Consider the following 27,478-nt stretch of genomic DNA (forward strand, 5'->3'; position numbering starts at 1 on the left):
AATTACAATTTTAAGCATTTTTCGTGATCTAAGCTTCAAGATCAATATTATAGCTTATAAACTTATTAAAAGGATAATCAAAGTTTTCAGATCGGTCTTTCCACGCCGCCAGAATTCATTACTAATTAGGACCGTTCGTCGCTTTAAGGAAGTTTATTTGGTTTTGAAATGGCAAATAATCGAAACGGAGTCTAACTTTATATTATATACCTAAGTAGTTGCATGTTTGTAGGTGTTTATATGTCGAATTGTAATTGTTGGCTTTACAATTTTGCTCAAAAATACCAAATTACGAAGCGCGTGTTTTGATTTCTCGCTATACAGCAGTGCCATGACAAGGCTAGTATTCTCAAGTCCACCACCCCAGTTATCGCAGTGCAAAGGATGGGGAAAAGGATACGGCTTTCAATATGTACACTATTGCACTGTGGTCGGGCTATTCGATTAAACAGTCAACTTGGGCTGCTGGGTTTTCGAGCTGCCGAGTAGCCAGTTAGCTTGCCGCTGGTTAGGTCGAATAGTCTGTCGTTGTTTCGAATGATGCGTCTGTGTCGACCCTGCTATCTCAGCTTTCAAACGAGTCAGTGGTGAGCCAGTGGCACGAACTTTTGTAAATATAAATGTACATACATATAGCTGTGTGGACGGACGTATCTACGTTGGCACTTATTTATATAAATATGTATAGGCGCACAGACATTTGTACATATTCCATTTATGCGTAGGCATTTTGACCCGTCTAAGGGTTTGAGAAAGTTTCCTGAACTGGAGACATGATAACAACAGCGCAGTAAAATTGTTGGTGGAGACGATTGGCGACATCATGCGTTGTGACTTAGAAACGGATGTAAAGGGGGCGGCATGATGCCATTTGTCTGTAAGGGGGGAAATTGTCAAAGGAATCATCGGCTTCGTTAGATGTGGCCTCAGCGGTAATTGCGGGACATTTCATTTTCAGACCGAACCTGATTGTTAGTCACGCGCTTCTAACTGTGGCCTCGACAGTGTTGCTGTGCAAATGGAATAGATGGTTGACTTGCGACGAATGTATAAATTTGAGCGGGATCTGCACGACAAGGGTTTGGCGCGTCAGCGCACGCCATTTTATCAGACATCAGGCGTTAACGCTATGAGCACGAAGCTAAGAGCGTGCCAAACAGGGCAAAACAAAAAAAAAAAAAAAACAACAACAACAAAATGTTTAAACACTGAACACAAAAAGAACGACAAAAAGTGCTGTCGGCAGGGCAATGCGATGGCGGGTGAGCTTTCAGTGTTATGCTGCATTAGTATTTTTGTGTATTCAACACGAATGTAGAAGCAAAAAAAAAAAAAAGATGCCGCAGCAAATGGGCGGGTGTCAATAGAGACGACAGCAACAACTGCAACAGCATTAGCGATATTTATGACTACGCTTGTGGATGGGGCAATGGTCTTGTGGATAGTCAGAGTAGCAGTAATGGTAAAAGAATTACATACCAAATTGGCTAAAACAGGAACCGTAGTCGTTGCTTCATTAAGCAGCATTTGAGTGTGGCACGGGGGATACGCGTTTCCACCCCTTCGTAAAATACAAGACACGCGTCAGGTTTGTTTCGCATGACACCAACTAACGGCTTGAGTTCGACCGAAATTTTCTGCTTGCCAACACGATTGCTTTATACACATACAAACATACATGTGAAAGGGGAATAAACGCAGGCGTTGGCAGTTGAATGGCGTGCAAGGACCGAGAAGGCAGGCGTGATGCGTAGTAATTATAAAGGAATTGATTGTTGAAGGTGAGGTCATTCATGGCTCTATTCAGCTATACCGTAGCTGTAGAGCGTTTGCACAGCAATGTGCCTGATTTGGATAATGTTGTGGTGCTCGCACTTTTGGTGTGTGGCGTGCAGGCGCCAGTGGTGCGAAAGTATAACATTAAGTGGCGTCAGTGCGCATTTACATGGATTGTTTGCTAAAACGCCCACTCCCCTGTCGCTACGGTTTGTGGTCAAATTGTTTTTCTGTTTGCTTTCACTGCATGCTTACATCTTACAATGTGACGATGGTAATCGGTCGTATGACAATATACGAGTACCTGCAGTGTAGTGAAAGCCGAAGAGATAGGCAATCAATCAAACAAAGAAGTGAATTCTAATAGTAGTATACTACAGTTAGAAAATATTTAAGTAGTATTATTTAAATATGTTTGTTTCGCAGCAACAATTAAACACACGTTAGGCGGAAATATCGTACGTTTCGAACGTATATACCTTAAGTATAAACAGTAAACTAGAAAAAATTTAAAGACTTGTTTCAAACTACATTAGAGTGTGATTTATATCCTGCTTTCAACAATTTTACACTATGTACACTAGCATGTGCTCTGGTGTTTCTGGTCTTTGGTAAAAACACCCTAAACTGTGCAAATGGCACCTCAGCCTGCAGTGACCTGTGTAAAATCCCATAAGCTGTCTTAATTTGTTTCTGAGAAGAATGATATCTGGAATCGTTTTGTATCAGACTGTCCCAGAAGCAGCCTTGCCTGTCAAAGTAAAGGCGCTTGTTGCGTTTCCTACCCTTTTCGCTTTCCGTAGCTTCTCTCGTAGAGGGTGGGTGCCCACAGCGAAGAACGGTACCGGTCCTATGGCACTGATTTCCGCAACTTCTCTTAACAGATTACCTCATTTCCATTGATACCTATATGCCAAGGGGATCCATGGTAATAAGATGTTATCTTCCGTGGCAAACGTGTTAAGTATTTCTATGCACTCCAATAACATTGTTGGTTTGATTTCAACATACGAGTGCCTGGAAAGATAGTAATGCAGTTCTATTGCTTATGTTCAAAAAAAAAATACACTTGTATCTATGCTTTAGGTTTTTCCATAATTCCATTATATAAGGTTGTGTCGTTACGGAGCGTGATTCCTCTATTTTAATCTATAATGTCAAAGTCAGCAGTTTTTGGGTTTTCTCATGATATTATTGTTTATATTTTGATGATTTTGTGTGTTTTATAATCTATTCGTATTCAGTCATTACTGTTATCACTCAAAAAATGCATTTTTATTGGTTTCATCATAGATGTAGATGACTCTCGCTTGTATACGAACTGTTAACGAACATAACTAATTCTTATCGAGCAGTTTCACAGAAACCATCCCTTCAGCTTGTTGCTTAAAACATGACCGCTTTTTAGTCGTATTAAAAAAACATCTCTACAATACACCGACGACGAACGAAATCCAACTCACTTTTATTTATGGACCGACTCAGACGACACAGCTCGCTGTGTCTATCTTTAGATTTCTTCGATGACAAGAAGACTTCCTTTACTCCAAACATGGTTTAACGAAAATTGGTTTTAAAGGTTTTAAAAAGTGTTTAATAGATTTAAGGTACATCACAAGGTCACAAGCTATTAAAGCAAAATAATGATTATAAATACGTCAGAAACATTAAATTTCAACCAAATTTCGTGCATAATATTACCCTGTCAAGTTTATTTTACTTTGTTAAAATGGAATCAAAATCAATCGGACTACATCGCACATCTTAAATTCCATCTGATTTTTACACTTTACTTTCATCTAAAAATTATCTAAATTGGATCATAACTTTTATGTGGACTTCAGTGCCTATGCTGACTTTTTACCGGAAAAATCGGTCAATGTATGAGATATATTAATATATTATTGAAATTCAGAGATAATACAAGTATTTTCTTGGTAATAGTGTGCTCTGCTGTCAAAACGTTTGAAATCAGTTCATACTTCCTCTTGCCTCCACATACTTCAAACTTCCGTTTGTCTTTAAACCGTCTATATTGGTCAATATGTGAGATACCATTTTGAAATTCAGTGCACGAATTACCCCAACTTCCAAATACTACATATGGAATAATGATTTTCAATATACTTGTGGAAATTATGCCAACTATGCCGAGGTCAATGTGTGAGTTATCTAATATAAATAGCGTAGAAACATGTTCTCAAGCTTACATCAGTTTAATGTTAATGTTAAAGGTAAATCTAACATAACCTTAACCTAATATACCCGATATAAGCATTTTCGACTTTCCACCTGACTTTAAACCATTTATCTTGGTCAATGCGTGTAATATTTTAATTCTGCACACAAATTATTTAACATTTATACGGATGGCTCGAAAGTGGAAGACGGAATTAGTGCTGGGATATTCTGTTCGGTTCAGAGGTTTTTGCTATGAGAAATCCGCGGAGCTAGCCTCTAATGCATCAAAAGGTAACTCTAGTGTTACATATACGTGGACAGCCAAGCAGTAATCAAGGCAATTCCCACTTTCCCCATATCAGCCAGGAGTGGTGTACGGCTTTCATCTGTAAACGTGACTGACATTGGTAAACACATGCATTGTGGCAATGCATGGCAATAAAGGTAAAACTGCAAAAATCATGTATGTATTGTATATAGCGGTAGATCAGAAATATACATAGTTTTTACTGGCACTTGTTAGAAGAGACTGTATGAACATGGTTGGAATGGTTACTAGTTACAGTCAGTTGGCGTCACACGCCTGCAGAATGGGGCTGACAGTTCGAAAGGACTGCAGAAAATGTCAAAAGCAAGCACCAAATAAACAATGGAGTATCTTATCACTTGTCCGGCATTGGCAAGACAACGCTTTAAAAATTTGGGGCCCCACAGTATGAGACACTGGAGGAGATATCGTTAGTGAGGCCATAGTACCTATTAAAGTTCGCGTCAAATGCTGGCATCCTACACTTTGCAAGATTGTAAAATGTTTGGTTACACCGCCTCTCTACTTGTTCACTATTCTGCGTAAAGGCACTCCCGCCGGCATAGCGAACTTTGATTTAAGTAATCGATTGACAGGCCTTAACTAGGGGAAAAAATAGCATTTACTCCGTAACTAATTCAATCATTAATTAGTAGACAATTTTGCAACTATTCAGTTATGAAATCACTTTAGTTTACTTGGTTCATTTGTAGAAATGGATGCTTGAACAGACTAGAGAAACATGCGACTGAATGAGAATTATTACTTCGGTTGGATCGATTTAAACAATTTTTCAAAATTCCATTCAAATATACCTAGAGAAATGCTAAAACGTTCATCATACATTTTTATTGGTCAAATATTAATGCATTAGGTATTAAATATTTTAGATGAAGCTACTTGGGGGTTAAGCTAACCTTATAATGACCAGAACACCTATTAACGTCACTAATCGTAGATGACTTCGCTGAATATTCCTAAAAAAATGGAAAACGTATTCAAATTTCGATAAGAATTTTGAAGTGACATACACAAAATATGTGATTTTGTTGAGAGATAATAAATTGCCAAAAACCCATTAATGAAACCAGTTTAATTGGAGGACAGTTATATATAAGCTACTAAAGCACCTATATTCTTTTTTCGATTCAATGTCGCATGATACTGCTATTTCGGAGATAAACTTAGATCTAGTTATTGTTGCCTATATTTGTTTTTAGTTTATATTCTTTATACAAACACTATTCAGTGTAGATAGTAACTGAGAGAGGGGGGAGATCGGTGACAATTCCTCCCGGGCAAGGAGTTCTCAGGGCGGTTCGGTGCTCTATAAAAGTTTGTTTGCAGAATTTTTCCAACAATTGATGGATTAGGTGTCCTGATTGTACAGTTATTTAAATTTATCTTTCTACATGTGGGAAACAGGTGTATATTGTTTCTTTAAATGAACGTTACTAATGTAGTTATAAGCTTTTTAAGAAAAATAATGATAATGGTGAGTTAGAGATCATTTTCGTTGGCATAGTTAAATAAATTCGTCTTTCCATGTTTTTCATGTTATACATATATTGCAGTACAGATCCAGATACCTTACACTAGCGTGAAATACAAAAAAAAGATATTGGATAAAACAAGTAAGGAAGAAGGAAAATTTCATACTCTTGCAACTTGCAAGGATCAAAGCCGGCTAAATATCTTCAGGTATTGGTAATATTAAAAAATGTAGCGAAAGGATTTAACGAGGGTTCGTCGAAATCGTGAAGGGATTACAATAAAATTTGGTATCATAAAGGGTTTTCATAAGAATAGTATGATATGATTTAAAAACACACTAATTGTTAAGAAAATTCAAATGTTTTTATTTAATGTGAAGTACAATCGATACAATTAAGTTGTGAATATAACATCATTCAAATGGCCTTTACGACTTCTTTTGCAAGAACGAATTCGGTGAACGCAATTTTCGAGTACTTTTTCCACTAAATCAGGTCATGTGTCATTAATAGCACGGTTAATATTGACTGCTAAAGTTTGAAGAGAGTCTAGTTTATTGCAAAAGAGCAATGACTTCAAATAACCCGGTTATTTGATATTGCGGCCATAATAGGTTGGTTATCATCGATTTATACCGCTCTCCATTGACAGCCTCATTTCGAATGATGTACGAACCGATGATTCCACCAGACCAACAACCACACCAAACTGTCAATTTAGGTGAATATAATGGTTGTTCATGAATAATTTGTAGATTTTCTTCGCACCAACAATTCGATTTGAAAACATATCATCCTTTTTGGAAAACCCGATATTAACTTATTTTGAAAGTCATAGACTCACTTAGTTTTGTTACTATATTTTACTTCGAAAACTATACTAAAATCAAGTGGGGTTAAGAAATCGAAGGGCAGTTTTCATTAATTTTTGCCATTGCTAAGGTATACTTCAGAACTTATTTTCATGCAATTTTATAAATATTATAATGTTTTGTATACTGAAAAGTGAAAAAAAAGATGGAATTTAAAATTGTAAAATGAAATACCTTGCAGGCCATATCTGTTCAAAGTTCTATCCGGATATTGGTACTTGATTTGTATACTGAAAAGTGAAAAAAATCAGATGAAATTTAAAATTGTGTTTTATGGAAAGTAGGCGTTTTTTTTTGTCTGATTTCGCCTATTTTCACAATATAGTGTAAGAATGTCAGGATAATACTAAATACCGAATTTGGTTAAAATCGGTAGAGTAGTTCCATCTACGAACACGTCCTTTCTTTTTTGCCAAGGAACACGTGTACAACAGACACTTATCCGGATTTCAACTCATCTCGTTATCCTGATCTTTTATATATATATAGGTATATAATCCTACAATATATCTAACTCGATTATTTTTAGATGATACAAGCAACCGTTAGGTGAACAAACCCATTATGTAGCAACATGTTTCAAGAGTATAAAAGGGCTAAAATCAAGTATAGAAGGGCTAAGTTCGGGTTGAACCCAACATTTTATTCTCTTGCTACTGACAAGGATCTAAGCCAGGGAAACACATTCAGGTGTTGGCAAAACTTTATACTAAACTAATAATTTCATTGATGTTTTGATAGAATTTAAAAGTTTATCATATGGGAACTGGGCGTGGTTGTCATCCGATTTAGCCCATTTTCACGATAAACTTGAAATGGGTAACAGGACACAGTGATATCCCCGAGAACTGTGTAGCAGATGAACTAGCCAGAACAGACTCCACCCTACAACTACTTGTAGATCCTGTTAAGGAGAACATATATATGCCTCTGGCTACTTGTAGATACTTAATCGACAAGCATGTCATAACCATAGCATAGTCTCAGTGGGATCAGTTCCTGACTTGCTTAACAAGTAGGCAAACGTGGCATGAATGAAACATGAGCCGCACATGCCGACTGTTAAAATTCAAACGGAATGATGTAAGAACTCTAGTAGTAGTACTATCAGGCCACTGAGAAGCTGTCAGAAGGTAGAAGAGAAGGATACCATTAAACATCTTCTATGCGATTGCACGGCTCTATATAGGAAAAGAATCGCAACCATCGGTCGAGGGTTTTTCGACTTCGTCTCGGATACTGCATGGATAAAACTGGTCTCACTGATGAAGTTGATCAGAAGTACGGGGTGGTTCAGAGAGGAGCCAATAGATTGACCTTAGTTCCGGTGGTATCACAATGGGCCTCTACCCACCTACCTACCTAGCCTATTTTCATAGAGGATAGGAAGAGTTCAGCACCATTTTTTTTACCTAGATTTAGTCTCCGTTTCGACCAACACTAAAAAGTTTTTATGCACAAGAAAGGCTTTTAATAAAATATATCTAAAAGTTGTGGTTTCTTCATTTGTACACCTTGTCTGCTTGAGTCACCACCGGGTTAGAGATAATGATTATCGGTTTTGTAATAATTTTAAACGCTCAGAAGTATTAGCATTATAATATTTTCGGGTGTTTTGAAGATTAAGGGAATGCCTGAAGTGAAGCTTTCTATCACAAGCTTTTACTGCATATATTTAGCAGCCTGACGACGAGTTCTTTGAAATAATCTGTATGTTACACCGAACAATCATAAAAAATATTTGAACTAGGTTCAGTATTTTTACTATTTTGTTGAACAACACAATTTCGTTGTAGCCGTTCTACTTTATTTCATCTAAAATTGAAAAATAAATGAAAATTTTAAAATTAGCAAAAAAACAAGATAAAACGTGAACTTTGGCTGCACGGAATATATACCTTTCACAGGGGTATATTTTATAGCAGAAAAAGGTATAAAAAATGTTTTACTGATTTTGATCGTTCAGTTTGTATGACAAATGTATGGTATAATTATCGGATCTAAAAAATTTGTTAGAGGATTGTAGCGCTAATTTGGAAAATAAACTGTGTTTCGTAAATATATATCGTTAAATGAAAAACTTTTCAATACAAGGACTTGATTTTGATCGTTCATTTTGTATATTAGCTATATGTTATATTGGTCCGATATCATCGGTTCCAGGTGCAACCGAACATGTTACTGCCGAGTATAATAGTTTTGTTCACCTATCGGTTGTTTGTATCACCTTAAAATAATCGAGTTAGATATAGGGTTATACATACATAAATGATCAGGATGAAGAGACGTGTTAAAATCCGGGTGACTGTCCTTCCGTCCTTCCGTTCGTCCGTCTGTTGAAACTGTAAATTAAGTAAAACTTTAGATATCTTGATGAAACTTGGCACACATGTTTCTCGGCACCATAAGAAGGTTGGTACTGTAGATGTAATCGGACCACTACCATGCCCACAACACGCCATTAATCGTAAACCAATAAATCGACCTCACTAAACTCCGCAATAAGAAGCAAGACTATTATTTGGTACAACGAATCGAATTAGGTTGACACATCTTAGTTTAAATGTGGGCGTAGCCTCGCCCTCTAATAGGTTTATTGTGCATGGCCTCCACCACTACTAAACCACTGAAGCTATAATAACCAAATTCACTCAGGACAAATCTTTCTAGCACCCCTACCGACAATGTGCAACAGGGTGAAATCGAATGATAACCGCTCACTCCCCATATAACGGTATGGATTAAAAGTCAGAGGCATTGAATTTTACATATAAGATGGTAGAATTAAGGTTTATAGGAGCCAATAAAAAAATTGGACAATAGGCGCCACGCCCCCCACTTTTAGGCGAAAACCCATATCTCGGGATTTATTGACCGATTTCAAATTTGGTAAGTAACATCATCCTGACATGCCTATGCCAAAATGCAAAAATGGGCGAAATCGGATTACAACCACGCCTACTTCCCATATAACACAAACTTTAATTCCATCTGATTTTTTGACTTTCTAGCAGACAAATCAAGCACTAACGAATATATTGAAAAATTTGCAAAAAGAGTGTCTTCAAAGTATGCCATATCAAGTATAAAAATTGGGCTATAACTGTTCAAGCCTCCATATACCGAAGATGTGGACCTCAGTGTTCATAATTGACTTTTTACCAAAATTATCGTTCAATGCATGAGATATATAAATGAAATGCGGAGGGAATATTTTCCTGATAATAATTTGTGTGTGTTCAAAAATGGATTGATTCAGGTCAATACTTCTCTCAGTCCCCATATACAATACCTAATAGAAAGATATTCGAGCCTCTATATACCATAACTAATATCAGGATTTTCAAACATCCGGTTGACTTTACTCCTTATATATTAGTGATGGTAAGTGAGGTACTTAAATGAAACACACAGAGTATTTTTTCCGTTAGCAATATGTAGTAATGCCAAAAATAGATAAAATCGGGTCAATACTACCCCTATCTCCATATGTACATAAAATGATTTTGGTTACTTTTACAAACCTTAAGCCGAATATATCGGTCAGTGTGTGAGTTATTTACTTATAAAATTGCTTGAAAATATGTTCTCGAGTATAATTCAACAATGCCAAATATTAATGCAACAAGCTCAGACCTTTCTCTGCCTACAATATACCCTGTTTAGTGATTTCTAACTTTATAGCTGACTATAAACCGTTTAAGTTGGTTAAAATGTGTGATATTTTAATGAAATTAAGTGTACAACTTTTGTTAAAAATTATATTATTGATTTAGCGCTGAAAATGTAAGGATTTTGTGTAAACCTTGGTATAAACCTCATATCCCTAATATAATTAATTCCCATCCTTTGGTTGACATATTCCACATCATCTCAATATAGTAAATTTTAAGATATTTCTTATATAATTTTAGCTGACGCTAAGTAAAATATAACAATAAAAAGTAATTCTAAGACCTATAATATAAGTTAATAAAATACCAAATTGTATGGTAATCCATTCAGGATTTCATCGATTATAGGATTATAGAATGCACCAAGGATCGAACGCTTGGAAATATTTTCAGGTGTTGATAAACTTTATATTATCACAATGTTGCAGTGAATTCAATATTCGTTATTCTACAAATTGTGAAGGAATAATATCAATATTTGTTATCTTATTAACTTATAATATAGTTCATGGTCTCACCTAACTTTTTAACGACATTTTGTTTTGTATCGTAAATATTTATATTAATATCAACCTAACTAACACCAATCACATTATTCACATACATATATTTTCCTATATACCTATGTCATAAAAAGTATAAAGTCAATCCAAAAGACGAAAATCACGATCTTGAGTATATTGCTTCTAGGGGAAGGTTTGAATTGATTTCATTTAAATTTGGCACTAAACTAAATTATGCTGAGAAAAATATTTAAACGCAATACTTTTAAGATAGCTCACACATTGGACCAATATGCATATTTGCCATAAAATCCACTAGAATAACGAAAATAGGTATTGTAAAATATTAAGTAACAAACAACAGTATATTTAAAAAATATTATATTATACAGTATCTATGAACTTTAAATGTTAACAAAAAATATATCCACATTCGACCATTTTTAGACAAGAAATGCCGAACTTTCGTACTTTTAGAGCACCACTTGTGTAAAGTTTATACCGATATCTTCATTGGTTGGTGCGTGTGAATATTTTTATATTGTAAAGTGAAAGAGTCTCATTGAATCGGTGCACGAGAGAGGGGGATATTGGGGACAATTCCTTCCAGGCCCGGATTTCTCAGGAAGATCTGGCGCTCTGCAACAGGTTTTTTGCAGATTTTTTTCTCCAACAATTCACTGCAATCATCAACGAAACCTGGTTTTCTCCATACGACCTTACATAGCATTTAAGATTGTGTATTAAGTTTTTAAAAAAAAACTTATTCTCGTTGTGGAAACTAAGGTTTATTATTATTTTTCTTTTAATATATACACAGTTGAATAAATGGAGTTCCAAAAACGCATGTGCATTATAATTATTGTTAATCCGCGATTTAGTTTGAAAAAGTTTGCAGCTTTTCTGTCCGAATCTACATAGATACCTATCATGTACACACGTGTATAGTGCACAAGCACCGTGCCTTACTCTCTATGGAACGGTCATCCAGAGGTAAAATCCTGCGTCTCTAATCCAACAATAACAAAAAGAAATACGCTAATAGCCACAATTGTGCAGTCTTGTGGAGCTGGCTGAAGCCATATCCACGCACACACATAAGAGAACGTTTCCCCGCATAGATAACTTGATATCATTTTACAGCAGGAGAAACATTTGGCACCAGATCAGCACGACAGAATCGTCTGTCCACACACAATGCTCACTGCACAATCGCATAAATAAAAATCCAAAGCATTCATACAACTGTACACACATATCCTTATTTGTAAGTATGTTTGCATACTTTAGTGCACTTGTGTGTTGCTGCGCGTGTGCGTATGTGTAGGTGTGTGCACACGTGTGTCACACACAATCGCCATTTGTTTCTTTGGTCGGTTTTGGTGTGAAGCGCGCGCGTGCTTTTTTCACCGTTGTTGACTCTGATACCAACCCACAAACCTACAACCCGAAGCTGAACGCAATTTTATGCGCCCTCCTCCATCTTAACGACACTACTTATAAATACCAAAAAACGACAAACGATGGTTGACTGCCTGCCTGCCATTGCTGCCACCTACTACTTTTGCCACTTGTTTTTGCTTTTTGGCATTATTGTTGTCAGCGTTGTTGTTGTTTTGTTGGCGTCCTTATAACAGTCGTGCCGAGACTATATTGCCGCAGTCGTCTTGCATTGAAGTCGCCTCTTCCCTTGTTTTGTGTTTTGCGTTTTATTTTTTATTTTTTTTCTTATTTGGTTTTTGCCTCGTTGGCCTGTTTGTTCATTCATCCGGGGCTTCGTCTGCAGTTGAACAGCGTAGTTGTTAAGCAAAGCAGCCAGCAATCGTTGACAGTTTAAACGTGCGAACAACCCACCTCATCACAGCCCACAACGAACGGACCGACCGTTTCTACGCGTCCGACCAAATGACTATAACCACAGTGGGATACAATGTAACGGTATTTCTGCAAAATGCAAAAACGTAATATTTTTTAATTTGTCACAAAGTGTTTAATCAAATCTTTAATAAATAAATTAAAATCGACATTATATGTTGCGTAAGGTATGTATATCGCAAGAGAAATTTACTATCGAATATTATTGTTACACCATGTCAGAGGCACAATTAATGATACCCAGCAAGCCACCTATCGGTTAATTCACCGTTTAATTACACAAAAGCGCTAACCGCGATTTAAAGCCCATTTGACATTTCTAACCGAAACTCTTATGTGTGTGTGTTTTGTTATATTAGTCCCTGCCTTCACCAACACCAATTTTATGACCGAATAATGATCTATCAGTAAAACTGATTTTAAAACTGATAAAGATATATACAGGGGTGTTGTAGAATGTAATAATTGTCGGAATCAGAATTGAAGCCGATAAAAAAATGTAATAGGTGTCATGAATTCCGATATTATTGATTTGATGTTCGAAACAGAAATTCTATCGGTTTTGGGAGTCGCAGAAGAATCAAAGCAAGAAGATAGTCGTAACTGATTTTAAATGTAAATTCAGAAATTAAGTTATTTTATTGATACAAATTAACTTATCTTTATTTCTATAGGGAAAAACATAAAAATAGAACACAAAATGCCATAATTATTAAGTTTATGGTAAAAATCCAGATATTTTAAGAGGTTTTACAAAAACGTAATTCAACACAATAACAAAAGCGTTTCTATTTAGACGATAATGTGATATAAATCTGTAAAGTAAGGATGCAAGTATACAAATAATTGTACCGTTCCCACGACAGTCGTGTCTAAGTATCCGGAACGGACCCAGATTTTTATCCGAGCAAGGACTGTAAACTCGGCACTATTCCTCGAAACTACTTCAGAAATGTTCTCTGTCGCTACAGCAAGAACAACAACAAGTAAATGCAAGCTAATTTTCACTTACGATTCACCTTGGCGCATTTAATTCCTCAAATAAAAACAAGGCGGAACTCATTGTAAACTTTAATAGACTTTATTCAATATTTTAAATTTATCATATTAGTAAACAGCTTATTCGAATATCGGTTTTATATATGTATGTTCGAAAAGACGAAAATTAAATAAGACTCTGTTACACTATTGAAAATCATAATTGGTTTGCAATTCTGACAACTATGCAAATCTGTCTTGGTTTTCACAACACCCCTGATAGTGATTAAACTGTGTGTGCACATTATACTACAAGTTTATGCAATGCCGATATGGGGCAATCGGTTGACAATTTTGAATAATAACGAATGTTTATTTCATACACAACATTTTTATAGGGTCTAGCAGACACCCGGTAACACTATGAACACCTTCACCTCTTACAATAGAATATATAATAATTAATAGAGGCTGTATAATGTTTGATTGTTTCTATAATTTTGAACGGTACTTCAATTGGGAATTGAACCGTTGACCCACCGATTGGTAGTTCTGCACTCTTTATCATGTAGTCTATGGACATAGTTGAAAATATAACAAATATTAATTGAGTTTTAACCACTGTACGCATTTTCCACAGCCATAACACGCCATCTTTCTTCAACTCTCCTGATCAGCAAAGCAGTCAGGCAACCAACCATTCATTTGACAGACTATCAGTTCGTCCGTTTCTCATACCAAACGAATTAGGCGCCCAACCACCCTCAGTTCACGCGCCCAGTAAAACTCAAACACACGCTTCTACACACACAACGTGCATGCAATTCATTCAATTGCCTCGCCGACATTTTCCGTCACGCGGCAATGTTGCCTTATGGCTTGAGTGTCGGCAGCCAGCAGTCGACAGTCGACACAACATTAGCATTGAAGTGCGCCAGCAGTTCGCCCACGTGTGCAAATGAACGCACAGCCAAACTCATTCATTACAAGACACAAGCACACAAACCACATAAAGGCACGTTGCTGGCAAACAACAAACGAGCGCCAACAGACCAACACACGCACGCACACACACACACAGCAACTAACACCCACTTGTCCATCAAACATACACATTTACTCGCCCATTTATATGTATGTTTGTATATGTGCACGCTCATATAACTGAAACGCCACGCACAGACGTCAGCTACACAAATTTCACATTTTTTTTCACACTCCATTCTTTACCCTTCGTCGCATACCGGACTCCGACCGCACTTCCTTTGATTTAGTCATTTTTCTCTCTGGCACTCTGGCAGCATTTGGTGCATTCAATGCCCCGGCCGTTGCGGCAAAATGTATCTCCCCACGTTTTTCCTGTGGGGATCTTTTATTCGATTTTGTAGGTTTATTTTATTTTTTCTTTCTTGCCGTGCCATGCCATGCCGCATATTTCTACAGTCGCCGCCAACCCCACCGTCGCATAACTTTCTTTCTGCCCTTACAAATGTTTCCAACTTTTTTGCTGTTTGCTTTTATTTTTTGCTGATATTTTCTTATTTTTTGCCTTTTTTGTTGGTTGGCACTTTTTTGCTCCTCATACAAAGCAAAGTCTTTTTTCGCTATTTTACATGCACAAGTAATGATGCTACAATTCAAACTTTGGTCTGCTCACTTTGTTTTAAAATACAAAGAACTTTAAAACGCGAACTGCGCTCAAGCGCTTCCCGAAAAAAATAACATCGCAGATACTGAACTTGACGATACTACACTTCTGACCTAAAGTACTTGATACTACAAGTATATACGCGGTGTGTTCAATTTTTGAAATTTTTACGGAATTTTCGTTTCCAAAAAAAAAATATCTATTCATTTGTCTACTTTAATGTTGATAATAGGCCCCATTCGATACTATGCACTTATGCCAGCGCTTCTTCCAATCGTTGAAAAAATTCTCAACCTCGATTTTGGGGACGACCGTTTAAGGCTTTCTTTATTTTTGGAAATGGGAAAAAATCACACGGAGCCATTTCTGGCGAATACGGAGGCTGGGGTATAGTTACAGTATTGTTTTTGGCCAAGAATTCACAAACAAATTCTTTTAACAAATGAAAATCGCCAAGCTCATAAAAACACGTCTAACCTTAGCGGTTGCTACAGACAAAGTACGTAATAAATACTGCTGAAATTTGTATCGTTCTTCAGAAACATCGCGCACTGCGTCCAATATTCGGTCGACAATCGCGCAGCAGAGTCGATAATTCGAAAAACCTTGGATCGGTTTTGCACGATGCTTACTCTAGTGGATAATGCGCAAACTTAGAGACTCCGTAGAATAAGCACCGAAGACGCTATTGCTGTTGTGAAGCTGACATCGAAGAAGACCTGAAAGAGACTGCCCGCCATCGCGCGCAACAATTGGAGCTGTGCCCAATGGAAGTATCTTGGTTTGCGATCATCAAGTGTGTCGCATTACCGAAATGACCATAGACTCCGATTTTGACCGAAAAATATTGGTTAGTAGCAATGAAGCTCACTTTCGATTGAATAGGCGAGCATTGTCACCAAGGCCGTGTGTAGCGCGCAACTGTTAGCTGCAGCAGTGTGCTAAACTTTTGCTTTATTTGTTGCGGTACTTTGGTTGTTATCGTAGCGTGTGCCTCGATGCCTGACATTGCGGCACATGGCTCATGGTAAATGGTAGTCAAGTTGAGTTGAGACGAGTCGTTTGCTAAAGCTTAACATCATAGTCGCGATCGGCGGTCGGCGGTCGGTGGCCTGTGTATTCGGCGGTTGTTGCTTACCTACTTTCTGGCTACGTGCACAGTTGGTTGAATGGTTAGATGGCTGCATGCTTGGATGGTTTGGATGGCAGTCTAGTGAGCTGTTGGCTGTTGGCTGCTGTTTTCACTGACTTTTGTTTTTGTTGTTGTTGTTGTTGTTTTCATTGTTGGCATTATTGCTAGTGGCGGTTATGGGGATGGTGTTATGTTTGCTGTTTTCATCCCAGAACGCCACTTTCAGATGTGAAGTCGTTCAAGTCGGTAAATTGAAGGCGGAACAACAAGGAGCGCAAGGACGGAAAGAGGTTAACACCGGGGAGGCCAAAGTGCGCGCGGGTTCTAAATTATACGCTATGATTGTGGCAAGGGATGTACAATTTGTGTGTGCGCACGCCAATGCCTTTAGTCATGTTTGCTTGTGTGTGATCTGTGAAGCTCGTGTGTCTATGTTTATGTGCATTGTAAGCTCGACTAAGCAGCACTTGGCAGGCAAGCAGTCAGCTTGCGCATCCGTTTGCCGTTTTTGCTGTTAGATTGCATGCAATGTGCCTACGCTTGTGTTGCCCCGCTGCTATGTTTGCCACTTGGTTGAACGTGGGTAGTGCTTATGGATGCGGGTGGTCGGGCCGCAGACGAGCAAGTTGATGGCGGATTGTTGAGGTACTTGGCTCGTGCGACACCGTCTGTGTACTCGACTCTACGGACATTCAAACATGCATATGAATGAGCGTTTGTGTGTGCATTGCTGTGCGAGTTTGTGTGCGCGTGTATTTGGCTTGTGCGGAATAATGTATGTGTTCAATGCGGACGGCGTGTCGGCTGGCCTCTGTAGTATCTCTCTACCAATAAATATGTATATGTGTGTGTTTGCGGTATAGGTCGTAGCCACTGGCAGTGTGCGCCAGTTACTCACAATTTTCACCGACCCGTCTTTTTATGTCACACCCGGCTTTTGGTCGACGGTCGGCCGTCGACTCAAAACAGTAGCGATGATGGCAAGCAGCCTGGTCTTTTTGGGATGCACAAGTATTGGCGCGCACGTCATACATCAAGGGGCGGCATACGCAAGCAAGGGTAGTTTAACAAGACTATATGGATATGCACATATATATGTACGTATAAGCATATAGGTTGGGTTGGTAGACGGGTGGAATGGTGAGACAGTGAGTCGGTCAATTGAATGGGTTTTGTCGGCTACGTTTTGATATGCGTCGGTTTGGTTTGGTCAGGTTAGTCCGTTGATTTCTTTCGGTTTGGGTCGGCTTGTCATTATAGGTATGAATGTATATATGCTACATACATACATATGTACATGTTATACGGTTGGTTGGGTTGTAGGCGCGACGATAGCGACTAAAACCAAAGAAGCGTCAGGCGTTGAAGGGAAAGCAGAGAAATACATTTGAGTACACACGCCAAGGGAATTCCACCCTGACACCAAGAGCTCAACAAGCAGCGGCGGCAAATAACGTAAACGGCAATTTTAGCTACGAAGGTGTCGGAGGCGAGGAAACAGAAGGAACGTACATAGACGCAGACGAAACTTTAGCAGCAATTGTAAAAACTACCATACCATAATGTGTGTATGGCCCTGTGTTAGACAGTGTGAATCGCAGATCCGCAATGTTGACGTTGTTTTTTTCTCTAAACGCCGTTCTGCGTTGTTATAAATTTGAACGGATGTATGTACAAGTACATACACGTACACACATATGCGAATAGGTGGGCTCTAGTGTAAGCGGTTGACGAGCCACACGACATCCCTGGAGCCCAGCAGTCGACGCACATTGTATTATTTGTCTTTAAAGTCAGTTGATATATGCCAAGTGATGCTGTTTGTGAGGGCGTTGGGCTAGTTTGGCAAACATTGTGCGAAAAGATGCGATTCTATCACGAATTACATTATAAAATGCTAAACTATTAAGGCAACTAAGTGTTTTAAAGATTAATACAATGAATGACATTGGGTATATCGCTTTAAACGAATGCATTTATCAATTGGCATTACTTGTCTTTTGCTGACGAATCGGAGACATACATACATCAAACTACTATACGTAGCTAATCTTTGTAGTCATATTGCAATTTTAGTGCCAGACGTTGTACATCACATACGTCATCATCATCCTCTTCACCGTGTTGGCGGTGCTCTCGTTTTGTTGAACAACGCCGATGTTGGTGTCAGGTCGTAAGTCGATGGCATAGTCGTTGCGTCGTCGTGGTTTTGCACGGGCTTTAAGTCCCAACGGTTGCCGCCCAAACGCCCCTGTGGCACAGCCGCGTGCACACAACTTGCCACAACCAGTCAACCAAGGAACCAACCAACAAACTGGCGAATGTTGCCATTACTTGGCGTTGGCGCATGTTGCTACAGCTACTGCTACTGGCATTGCTCGCGCCATTCTTGTATTTGTTGTTGTTGTTATACTCGTTTCTGTTGTTTTGCTGGTGGTTAGCTGACTCCAATCTGCCGCACTCAGCTCAGCTCAACTCAACTGAACTGAACTGAACTCGAGTCGACTCGGTATGCGACATGCGGCATAGCATGCTACTGTTGTGATTCGCTTCGACACACATGTATACACATACATACATACATACGTGCACATGAATATATGTATGTTTGTACGTAGGGCATCGTCGTCGCAGTCGTCGGCGCGGCCAGGATATTTAGAAAAGCACCAAGGATAATGATTCAGTTTTGATTTAAATTCTGTTAGTTCGTCGTGCGACGTCTTGGCGTGTGGACGCTTCGATACGTTTTCGTTTCGCCTCGTTCGAATTTGCTTATTTTTCGTGGTTAACATCGTTTAGCGAAACATTCCATTTGAACGCATTGTGCTTAAAGCAATTTAACACATCCACGTTATCGTCAGCACCGTCGCTGACACAGTGCTAGTGAGACTGCAGACGTAATTGTCGTTTGTGTCTGGCCTCAATGCGAGGTATGGTGTAGTTGTGCGGGTGGTAGAATTTAATTGTAGCCTACAAGTTTGTTTAAAACACACGAGTCAGCGCGCTTTCAATTTCGTTGTGTTTAACTTGCGACGGTTGTTCGCCTTCAATGCATACGCACTTGTAGAGTACTCGGATTGTGACATTGCTATTTCCGCACAAACTTAAGTCGGCAAAGACAAAGTGACGCTGTCTTTGATAGCCACTTGCCTTGTGTGTTAATGGACTAAGTGGATTCTTAACAGTGAGGTGATCATGTGTACCGTGCACGCTTCTGCAACATTTCGTTTCTCTGTTTAGTTACGGATACGCGGGGCTTTTCGGCAAACATGACAATATGACAGCAAAACGCGACAAGGATTATGCTAAAAGTAAAACATCAACTGGTAATAAGAGTTTAATAGTGTGTGAAAATTTTTGTTTTCTAAGAACAAAATTGCAGTGATTTATAACGGACTGATCGATTATAATTTGTTTGTTGCACTCGTAAAATTATGGATTAAGACCTCAAGAATATAACGATCTACCCAAGTGTATTGCATTCTTGATTTGAAATGGTATCCGGTAAGACCATTATTTATACCCTGAACAGAAATATATCCACAAAGTGTGTAACCCCCGAAAAAAAATCTCGGAGACCGTACAAAATATATACTTACAAGTATACAGCGTGACAAGCTGAGTCGATTTAGCTATAATATGTTCGTCTGTCTGTCTTTCTGTATGTATATACGCGAACTAGTCCCTCAGTTTTTAAGAAATTGGTCTGCAATTTTGCACACGTCCTTTTCTCCATCGAACCACTATGGCATATAGCTGCCATACAAACTGAACGATCGTAATCAAGTGCTTGTATGGAAAACCTTTTAATTTGAGAAGATATTTTCACGAAATTTGGCATGGAATAATGTTTAAGTCAACGGTGCAGTCTCCGAACACTCCGAACCTCACCATTCCATAGCATACAAATTTTTAACATACATAAGTCGGATTGAGGTGATAAATAGGCTAAAATTGTTATTGATGCGTTAAGACTGTTATATTCGCCTAAGAAACTCTGTCTTAAGACAGACTTATATATGTATATAACTATTTAACTAGGTAAAGACCTAGTGTGACAGCCAAAAAAAGATGATTTTTTAGAATTAAAAAAAAAAGTACTGTATCAATTGTTTTAAAGTTTAAGGGTATATTTAAGGCAACACAGTAAAATTTTTGATGAAAAAATTCAATATTTTGGCCGTGTCCTAAACAAAAAATACTCTACTAGAAGATATTATCCGCACGAATATATATAATCTACATTCTATTAGATAACACTGTCTGATTTAAATGTTAGAAGAGTTTTAGACATGGCATAATCTGGAGAAATATCAACTAAAAACATGACAACATACCTTGAAATAACTGAAGACTTATATACATATTATAGAGACTACAACTGTTTCATTCCGTTACTTTTTCTAGAGTGCCCTTTACATAAAATAAGGTTAACTTCTGACGTCGGCTATGAAAGTTTCATAGTTCGCTGGGTATATAAGTAATCGTTTCTCTGTTGTTCATGAATTACCTTTCACCCATATACAATAGTGTTTTTAGAATATAGACCAAATCCATCTATTCGATGTCGATCAATAATTAGTAGACTCAACAAAGTTCGAACCGACTCCCAAAAACAGATCTAACTCTATTTATTTTTATTGTTTTCCTCAATAGCCATTTAGACTCCACACACAAGAGAACTTCATGTTGACGTTCAGTTTGTATGGCAGCTACATATTTGCAATTGTGGTCCCAATAGCTGTTCAATATTTAGCTTCAAAGAACACAAAAAACATGTGTTTTACTTTGTAGAATTTTACTTGTACAATAGAATTTATCGTCTCGCCATTCCCGATTAAAAAAACCGAACATTTTAATCCTCTAGTATTCAAATATTCAATTTTTATAAGTTATTGGCATCAATGATAAGTGTAGTTTTATTTGAGATTTCCCATCTACAAAACACTGGATGTCTTTCACTCAAATAACTGGTATACCGTCGGTGTCTTTTATTAAATCTCGCTTCTTAATTCATTTAGTGTAGTTCCTAATAAGGATTAGTGGCTTTTGATTCCTCACAATCTATGGAATCTGAAGTTGCGTTCTGAAGATACCGACTTGCAAAAAAGAGTCCGCTCTTTGACATATCTTGAATATATCTTATTATTCATCGGGTTATTGGTAAAATAATTTTAAATAATGAAAGTTCAATGTACAGAATGCCACTTGGCAAATGTGTAACGGATATATGTATGGATATTTGTATATAAAATATTATAAATTTATTTGTTTAAAAATTGGAGAATCAAATTATAAATACGCGAGGACATATATATATACATATGTATAAAAAAAAAATTAAAACAAATGTCTTTTAATCAAATCATCACTTTTTTTAATTGAGTTATCGAACGGGCACAGTATAACGTGTGTAAATAAACTGTTGTCAAAAATAGTTACACCTTTTTTTAGAATGCAAAAAATACGTTATGTGGCCACGACTAATTCAATGTCTTCTGTATGTATTTACTTACTGCCATTTAAAGCCAATGCACTTCACTTTTGGATTATAACTTTCTCTCTACTCAAATTTACCCAGAACCGGAGGCGAATCGTCAAAAAACAACTTGTCGGTAGCAATTTTTTGTTAATGTCCAAAAGTCAAATTTTTTAGAGACAGAAATGGAAAAACCTTTGAATTTTCAGAAAATTTTATTATGTTTCAAAAAAACAATATTTGAAAAAATATATGATAAACGAGTTTAACACTTGGCAAATCACAAAACAAAACATTTTTATACATATACTTTTGATACTTGAAAATAAAAACCGTGTCTTATTCTCTTATAACAAGATACAATTTTTATTAAATATGAATATAAATCGTTTATGAGAATTAAAAAAAAAAATATATATACATGCATTTTCATCCATCCATTAATGTTATATCATACAAATTTATACAGACCTCACATAAAAAATGGATACAGTAAAGCCTGAACTTATATATATTCGAACATCGAATTGCATATTAGTCTTCCAGAGATAAACTATAATATTTGAAGTAAAAGTTTTAGCAACCCCTCACTCAATAAAAAATCTGTTCAAAGTTAGGATTTGGAGTGAAATCTAATAATAATACCAAATTTCGATTTTTATTGTGTTTAAGAATTCTTTAGCATTTTTTATTAAAATTTAATGAATTCCATTTTTAAATATTATCTTTTTATTTTCAGGAACAGGTTTTTCTGCGTCAGCATCTACAGGAGCAGTAAAATCAATAGGTCTAGTCACATCATCACAAAATGTAACATCATCTCAGGACATTACGAAACGAACAAACAAGCCACTTATGGAAAAGCGACGACGTGCACGTATCAATCAAAGTTTGGCCATACTAAAGGCACTAATTTTGGAATCGACAAAGAATCAGTCAAAAACCACAGATGGGCAAACCAAACACACGAAATTGGAAAAGGCCGATATACTCGAATTAACTGTGCGACACTTTCAACGGCATCGAAATCTCGATGACACAAGTAATACAAAATATTTTTATATTATTATTTTTATTTGTTTCTTAATAGTATACGTTTGTAGCTATTAATAAATACAGAGCCGGATATACGGACTGCGCCAGAGAGGTTGCACGTTACTTGGCCACGCCCGAACCACCCCCTTTGGGAAATATCCCTTCGCTGTCGGAACCGGGGTCAAAAGCACGACTTTTGCGACATTTGGACCAATGCATTGCTGAAATTGACATTGAGATATGTCCTCATTCGACAGCGACATATGCCGACAGTCCATCCAGCAGTTGTTACGATATCAACACTGCGCCAAAGAAACCGTAAGTTTAGTTTTATTTTAAAATATTTATCTTTATTAAGACGATTACTAATGTCTTCTACAAAGGCCACGTTAAAGCTATACTTTGTTAGTTTCTTATATATTTGTCGTCTCCAATTTATTTACCTTTTACTTTTCAGTCAACCGGACGATAACTCGTTGGACTATAGTAGCCAAGACTCAAACCCATTAGATTTCAGTAAAGCCGCTTCAAATGTTTTAACATCCAAAGCAAATTTTGTTAGTCCTGCTGGGACGCCCGTAGCACATTCCACAAATTCACCCTGTTCGGAGCGCCTAGGTTCACAAGTAATTATATGCAATATTTTTAAGACCACGTGAAATAACTTTCGGATTTTATTATCTACGCAGGATGAGAACAATAATCCCGATGGTCCTCAGGGTAGTACAGGATCGAGTAGAAGTGATGCAAATATGCGGCCAATGATTTCTGCTGGCGATATACCGAATATAGTCGACATCAATGCTGTGCAGAATTTTGAAGAACGCAGTAAAGTGAGAAAGCGTCTACAATATATTCAATCCAAAACATTGATAAATTAATTCTCTATATATTTATTTACACAGCTATGTTCCAATGTATTGGACACATACAAACATCTTAAAGTAAATGACCCAACAGGAATCCTTGTGCTTCCCCCACACTATGTTCAATTAGCAGCAGCTTTGGGTCTAAATACCCATCCCGTCATGGATGCAATCACCACTCGCACAGATTTCGAACGACTGATCGAAATGAATCACGTGCCTCCACTATCAGCTCAGATTGCCGGCAAACTTAGCACATACGGATCTCTACCCGGTGCTTTAGAGGCAGCACATGCCGCTGCTGCCTATGCTGCCACTACTATGGCGGCAAAAGAAAATGGTATTCAGGCTGCTAGTACAGCATCGCCAGTGATTGGTAACATCAATATGGAACGTCCCGCCTCTGTGCTCTCCAATGCAACTTCTGTTGCTTCAACCTCTGTCAGCTCTATGACATCAACCGATTCGCAGAAGAATGCCACACAACAGCAACATCAGCTAGCCCGCTTAGATGTTAGTGCAGTATCGACAGTGGAAGCAGCACAATTGAATATGGTTAGCAATCCGCTTTCGGCAAATATTGCAGCTGCAGCTGCGGCAGCAGCAGCAGCAGCCGCCCAACACCAGTTGCATCTACTGCGACCCAATGAGGCTCTAGCACGGCAAGAGCAACAGCCACAAGATGAAAATATGTGGAGACCATGGTGAGACGAGCAAATATGAATGTTACTTCAAATGCAGAATTCAAAGCTTAAAACGCGTGACATTGTAAATACCAAAGATTTCTTATATATACAACTTTATATATTGAAAGTTAGGTATGTAAGTTATAAACAAATATGTTTTCGTTAATAATTTAAAGACGTTTAGCACCGTCTTATACATACATAGGTAATTAACAGCATATATTGTTACATTCTTATCGGAAGAGGTAATCAGCGTTGTACATTATATGGTATAAAAATTATAACGCAGCATCTTTCCTAGGAACTCGTTTGGATAATTGTATTTCTTTTTATTATTATATTTTCAAGATTATGACGTACTTATTAAATAGCTCGAAAATTTAAAGATTAGTATACACAAAAAAACAATTAGTTCGAGGGAAAATCGCATCACTTGTATTTTCTTAATAAGTAATTTAAATATGCTTCTTGTTCTTCGAATTTGTTTTTAATATTATACAGCACTTTCTAAAAAGGAATGACAGTTTGTCGAATTAGACTTCATCTGAATCGCTGAACGCGTTTTCAGGCAATTGTTGCATTCGCGTATTTTTCCAGTAAATACTATTTAAGAAACGTGACATCATTTATTTCGCGAGCATCTTGTTTTGGTAAAAACTTGGGTTTTTTTAGACACATAGTTTTAAAACAAAAACAAAAACGCAGCCTTATGTCAGCAATAACGCACCGAATATTCTTTTCCAATGCGTCAATCATCTCGGGCTTGTCTGTCTAGACAAATGACTTTATATAACCCCACAACAAATAGTCCAGCGGTGTTAAATCGCACGTTCTTGGAGGTCACGACATAGGCCCACGACGCGAGATAACGCGCTCAACAACATAATTTGATTGTTTCGTTGACTGTATGGCATGTAATAATAATAATAACCCAACGATTATCCTCCTTCTACCCAATTAAAGCGAGGGGCGCAATCCGCATACGTGCCGAATTAGCCGAGTTTTTAAGCGTCGAGAAAAAACTTCAACAGCTAAGATTTAAAATTACGTTATAATAAATTGTTATGATTTTATTTATTAAGAGAAAGCAATGTAGCAATAATCATGGCTCTAACTGTAACTGGCCGACTTAATTTTTGAAGAAGTATGAACCAATGATTCACCCTGCCCATAGAGTACATCAAACAGTGACTTTTTGAAGATGCAACGGCGTCTCAACAATGTCTTGTCGATTCTCCAAACCACTCCAAATGCAACATTTTTGTATATTAACGTACCCATTTAACCAAAAGTGAACGTTATCGCTGAACAAGATTTACATGTGAAAATCGAGATCGTTCGTCATCTCGTTTTGAGCCCATTGACAGAACGTGCGACGCGCTTGATGGTCGTTCGGCTTCAATTCTTGCACGAGTTGGATTTTGTAAGCAAAGAAATATCCTCCCGCGAAATCTACCGTAAGTGGACTCACTCTGGTCTTCTTCGATACCACTAAATTAAAAGTGGTGCGAAACCGATTCATGTTTGCTCGAATTACAGATCAGTACCGCGCGTACTGAACCATTTTTTAGTAAAAAAATGTGCACTATTTGCAAACGTTGTTTCGTAGTAAGCCTATTCGTTTTGAAATGGCAAACCAAAAGTATTGCCTCCTTGAAAACCACACGTCTAAAAAAACACTCATTATCTTACAAAAGAATTTCAAACTATACACAATACCGTATGTATTGATCCATATGTAAGATATCTTAGCAAAGTTACGTAAAACCGTGAAACCGTAAAAACCGTGTAAAATGTTTGAAATCGGTCAACAAATTACCCCAGCTGTCTTATACTACATACCCACAATGATTTTCGTTTTCTAGCCATCATGACATATATACATATGTCATATAGTCATAATCATGGTACGCGAATGCAACTAGAAAACTAATTTACAAAAACCTCATTTCGTATGTCTCAAGTTTTGTTATGACTTAAGTCCGTATTTTGTAAATGTATATAATTTGTGATCTGTAGCTATAATCATTTGTGACCCAATGTAGACTTGTTTAAAATTTAAGAGGAAAAACATAAATATATATAAAATGTATGTACATATACCATAAGTATTAATTAAATTATGAATGTGTTATATTATTGTATATGATTAATTATTATGAATAAGCAATTTTGTGTTATAAATCACCAAAGGATATGTTATCTGCATTTATAGTTGCTTGTACATATGTACATATAAACATTTATGGGCATAATTTATAATTATGACAATCTAACTGTAAATGACCGTTGCTTTATGTTTAATATTTATTTTCAAACAACTTTCTAATCATATATGAATATACTATATGTACATATGATTACATATTTGAAATTATTTGCTGTTTTTGTATTAATTTTAAATTCCGGAGCTATATATTATATGTATGTAGTATTGATATCTGAAAGATAAAGATACTTGCAAAATACAAAGGCATATATGAATAAAACGTGTGTTTACAAATATGTTATGAACAAGCTAGACTATATATGTTAGCTTTGTATTTACATATAAACGTGCCAGTGCCAAAGAGACTAGTACATAAAATAGATATAGTCATATATATGCATATACACAACTTTATTTGCGGCATACTAGCATAAACATATGTGTATAAGATATTAAATTGAATGTATGTAATATAAAAAAAATAAATTCTTATTTGTCCAAAAAATTATAAGCAAAATTAATGTTGAAAAGCGGCTTCTAAAAGAGATAAACCCTAAAATTGGAGGATAACTGAGTCTTTGTTAAAAGAAATCAGAATATTATAGACGAGTTTTAACTTTTTCGTCATCGTTTCAATGTTTGAAACAGGGTTGTAATTTTTATGATTCAAAAATTTTGTATTAAAAATAATATTTTCATTTTATAATCGCAACATCTGGGAATGTGCAATAATTTTTCTATTTTTATTTGTCTGATTTTGGGTT

The 27,478-nt window shown here is 37.0% G+C and overlaps 2 protein-coding genes across 5 annotated transcripts in view; one reads left to right on the plus strand and one right to left on the minus strand.

The window, feature by feature from the left end:
- LOC106624020 (uncharacterized) overlaps positions 1-22,110 on the minus strand; it is a 35,416-nt gene extending 13,306 nt beyond the window's left edge. Inside the window, exons 1-2 of one of the 3 annotated variants that reach the window (XR_004979355.2) lie at positions 21,956-22,108; positions 6,804-6,859 (exon numbers count right to left, since the gene is read on the minus strand). The gene's annotated coding sequence lies outside the window, so the exon portion shown is untranslated. Of the gene's footprint in view, positions 1-6,803; positions 6,860-21,955 lie in introns of all 3 variants that reach the window. The other 2 variants (XM_070106928.1, XM_070106925.1) reach the window with 2 other exon arrangements.
- Positions 16,368-27,207, plus strand: Sidpn (similar to Deadpan). 2 transcript variants are annotated; one of them, XM_036376468.2, is made up of 6 exons: positions 16,368-19,750; positions 22,658-22,960; positions 23,022-23,271; positions 23,411-23,579; positions 23,643-23,786; positions 23,859-27,207. In XM_036376468.2, the coding sequence occupies exons 1-6, from the start codon at positions 19,717-19,719 to the stop codon at positions 24,525-24,527; spliced, it is 1,569 nt and encodes a 522-aa protein (XP_036232361.2). In that variant the 5' UTR covers positions 16,368-19,716; the 3' UTR covers positions 24,528-27,207. The 2 variants fall into 2 exon arrangements, with proteins under 2 accessions (XP_036232361.2, XP_014099154.2); XM_014243679.3 differs by having other exon boundaries at positions 16,369-19,765.
- Positions 27,208-27,478: the final 271 nt, after the last annotated feature.

Source organism: Bactrocera oleae, chromosome 3 (assembly GCF_042242935.1).
Source record: "Bactrocera oleae isolate idBacOlea1 chromosome 3, idBacOlea1, whole genome shotgun sequence".
Classification (NCBI taxonomy): Eukaryota; Metazoa; Arthropoda; class Insecta; order Diptera; family Tephritidae; genus Bactrocera; species Bactrocera oleae.

Excerpts from the sequence above, each read along its gene's own strand:
- Sidpn (XM_014243679.3), top strand. The coding sequence starts at position 19,717 with ATGACAGCAAAACGCGACAAGGATTATGCTAAAAGTAAAACATCAACT. Across the intron at positions 23,272-23,410 it reads AACACTGCGCCAAAGAAACC|TCAACCGGACGATAACTCGT; the intron begins GTAAGTTTAGTT and ends TTTACTTTTCAG. Across the intron at positions 23,580-23,642 it reads CGGAGCGCCTAGGTTCACAA|GATGAGAACAATAATCCCGA; the intron begins GTAATTATATGC and ends TTATCTACGCAG.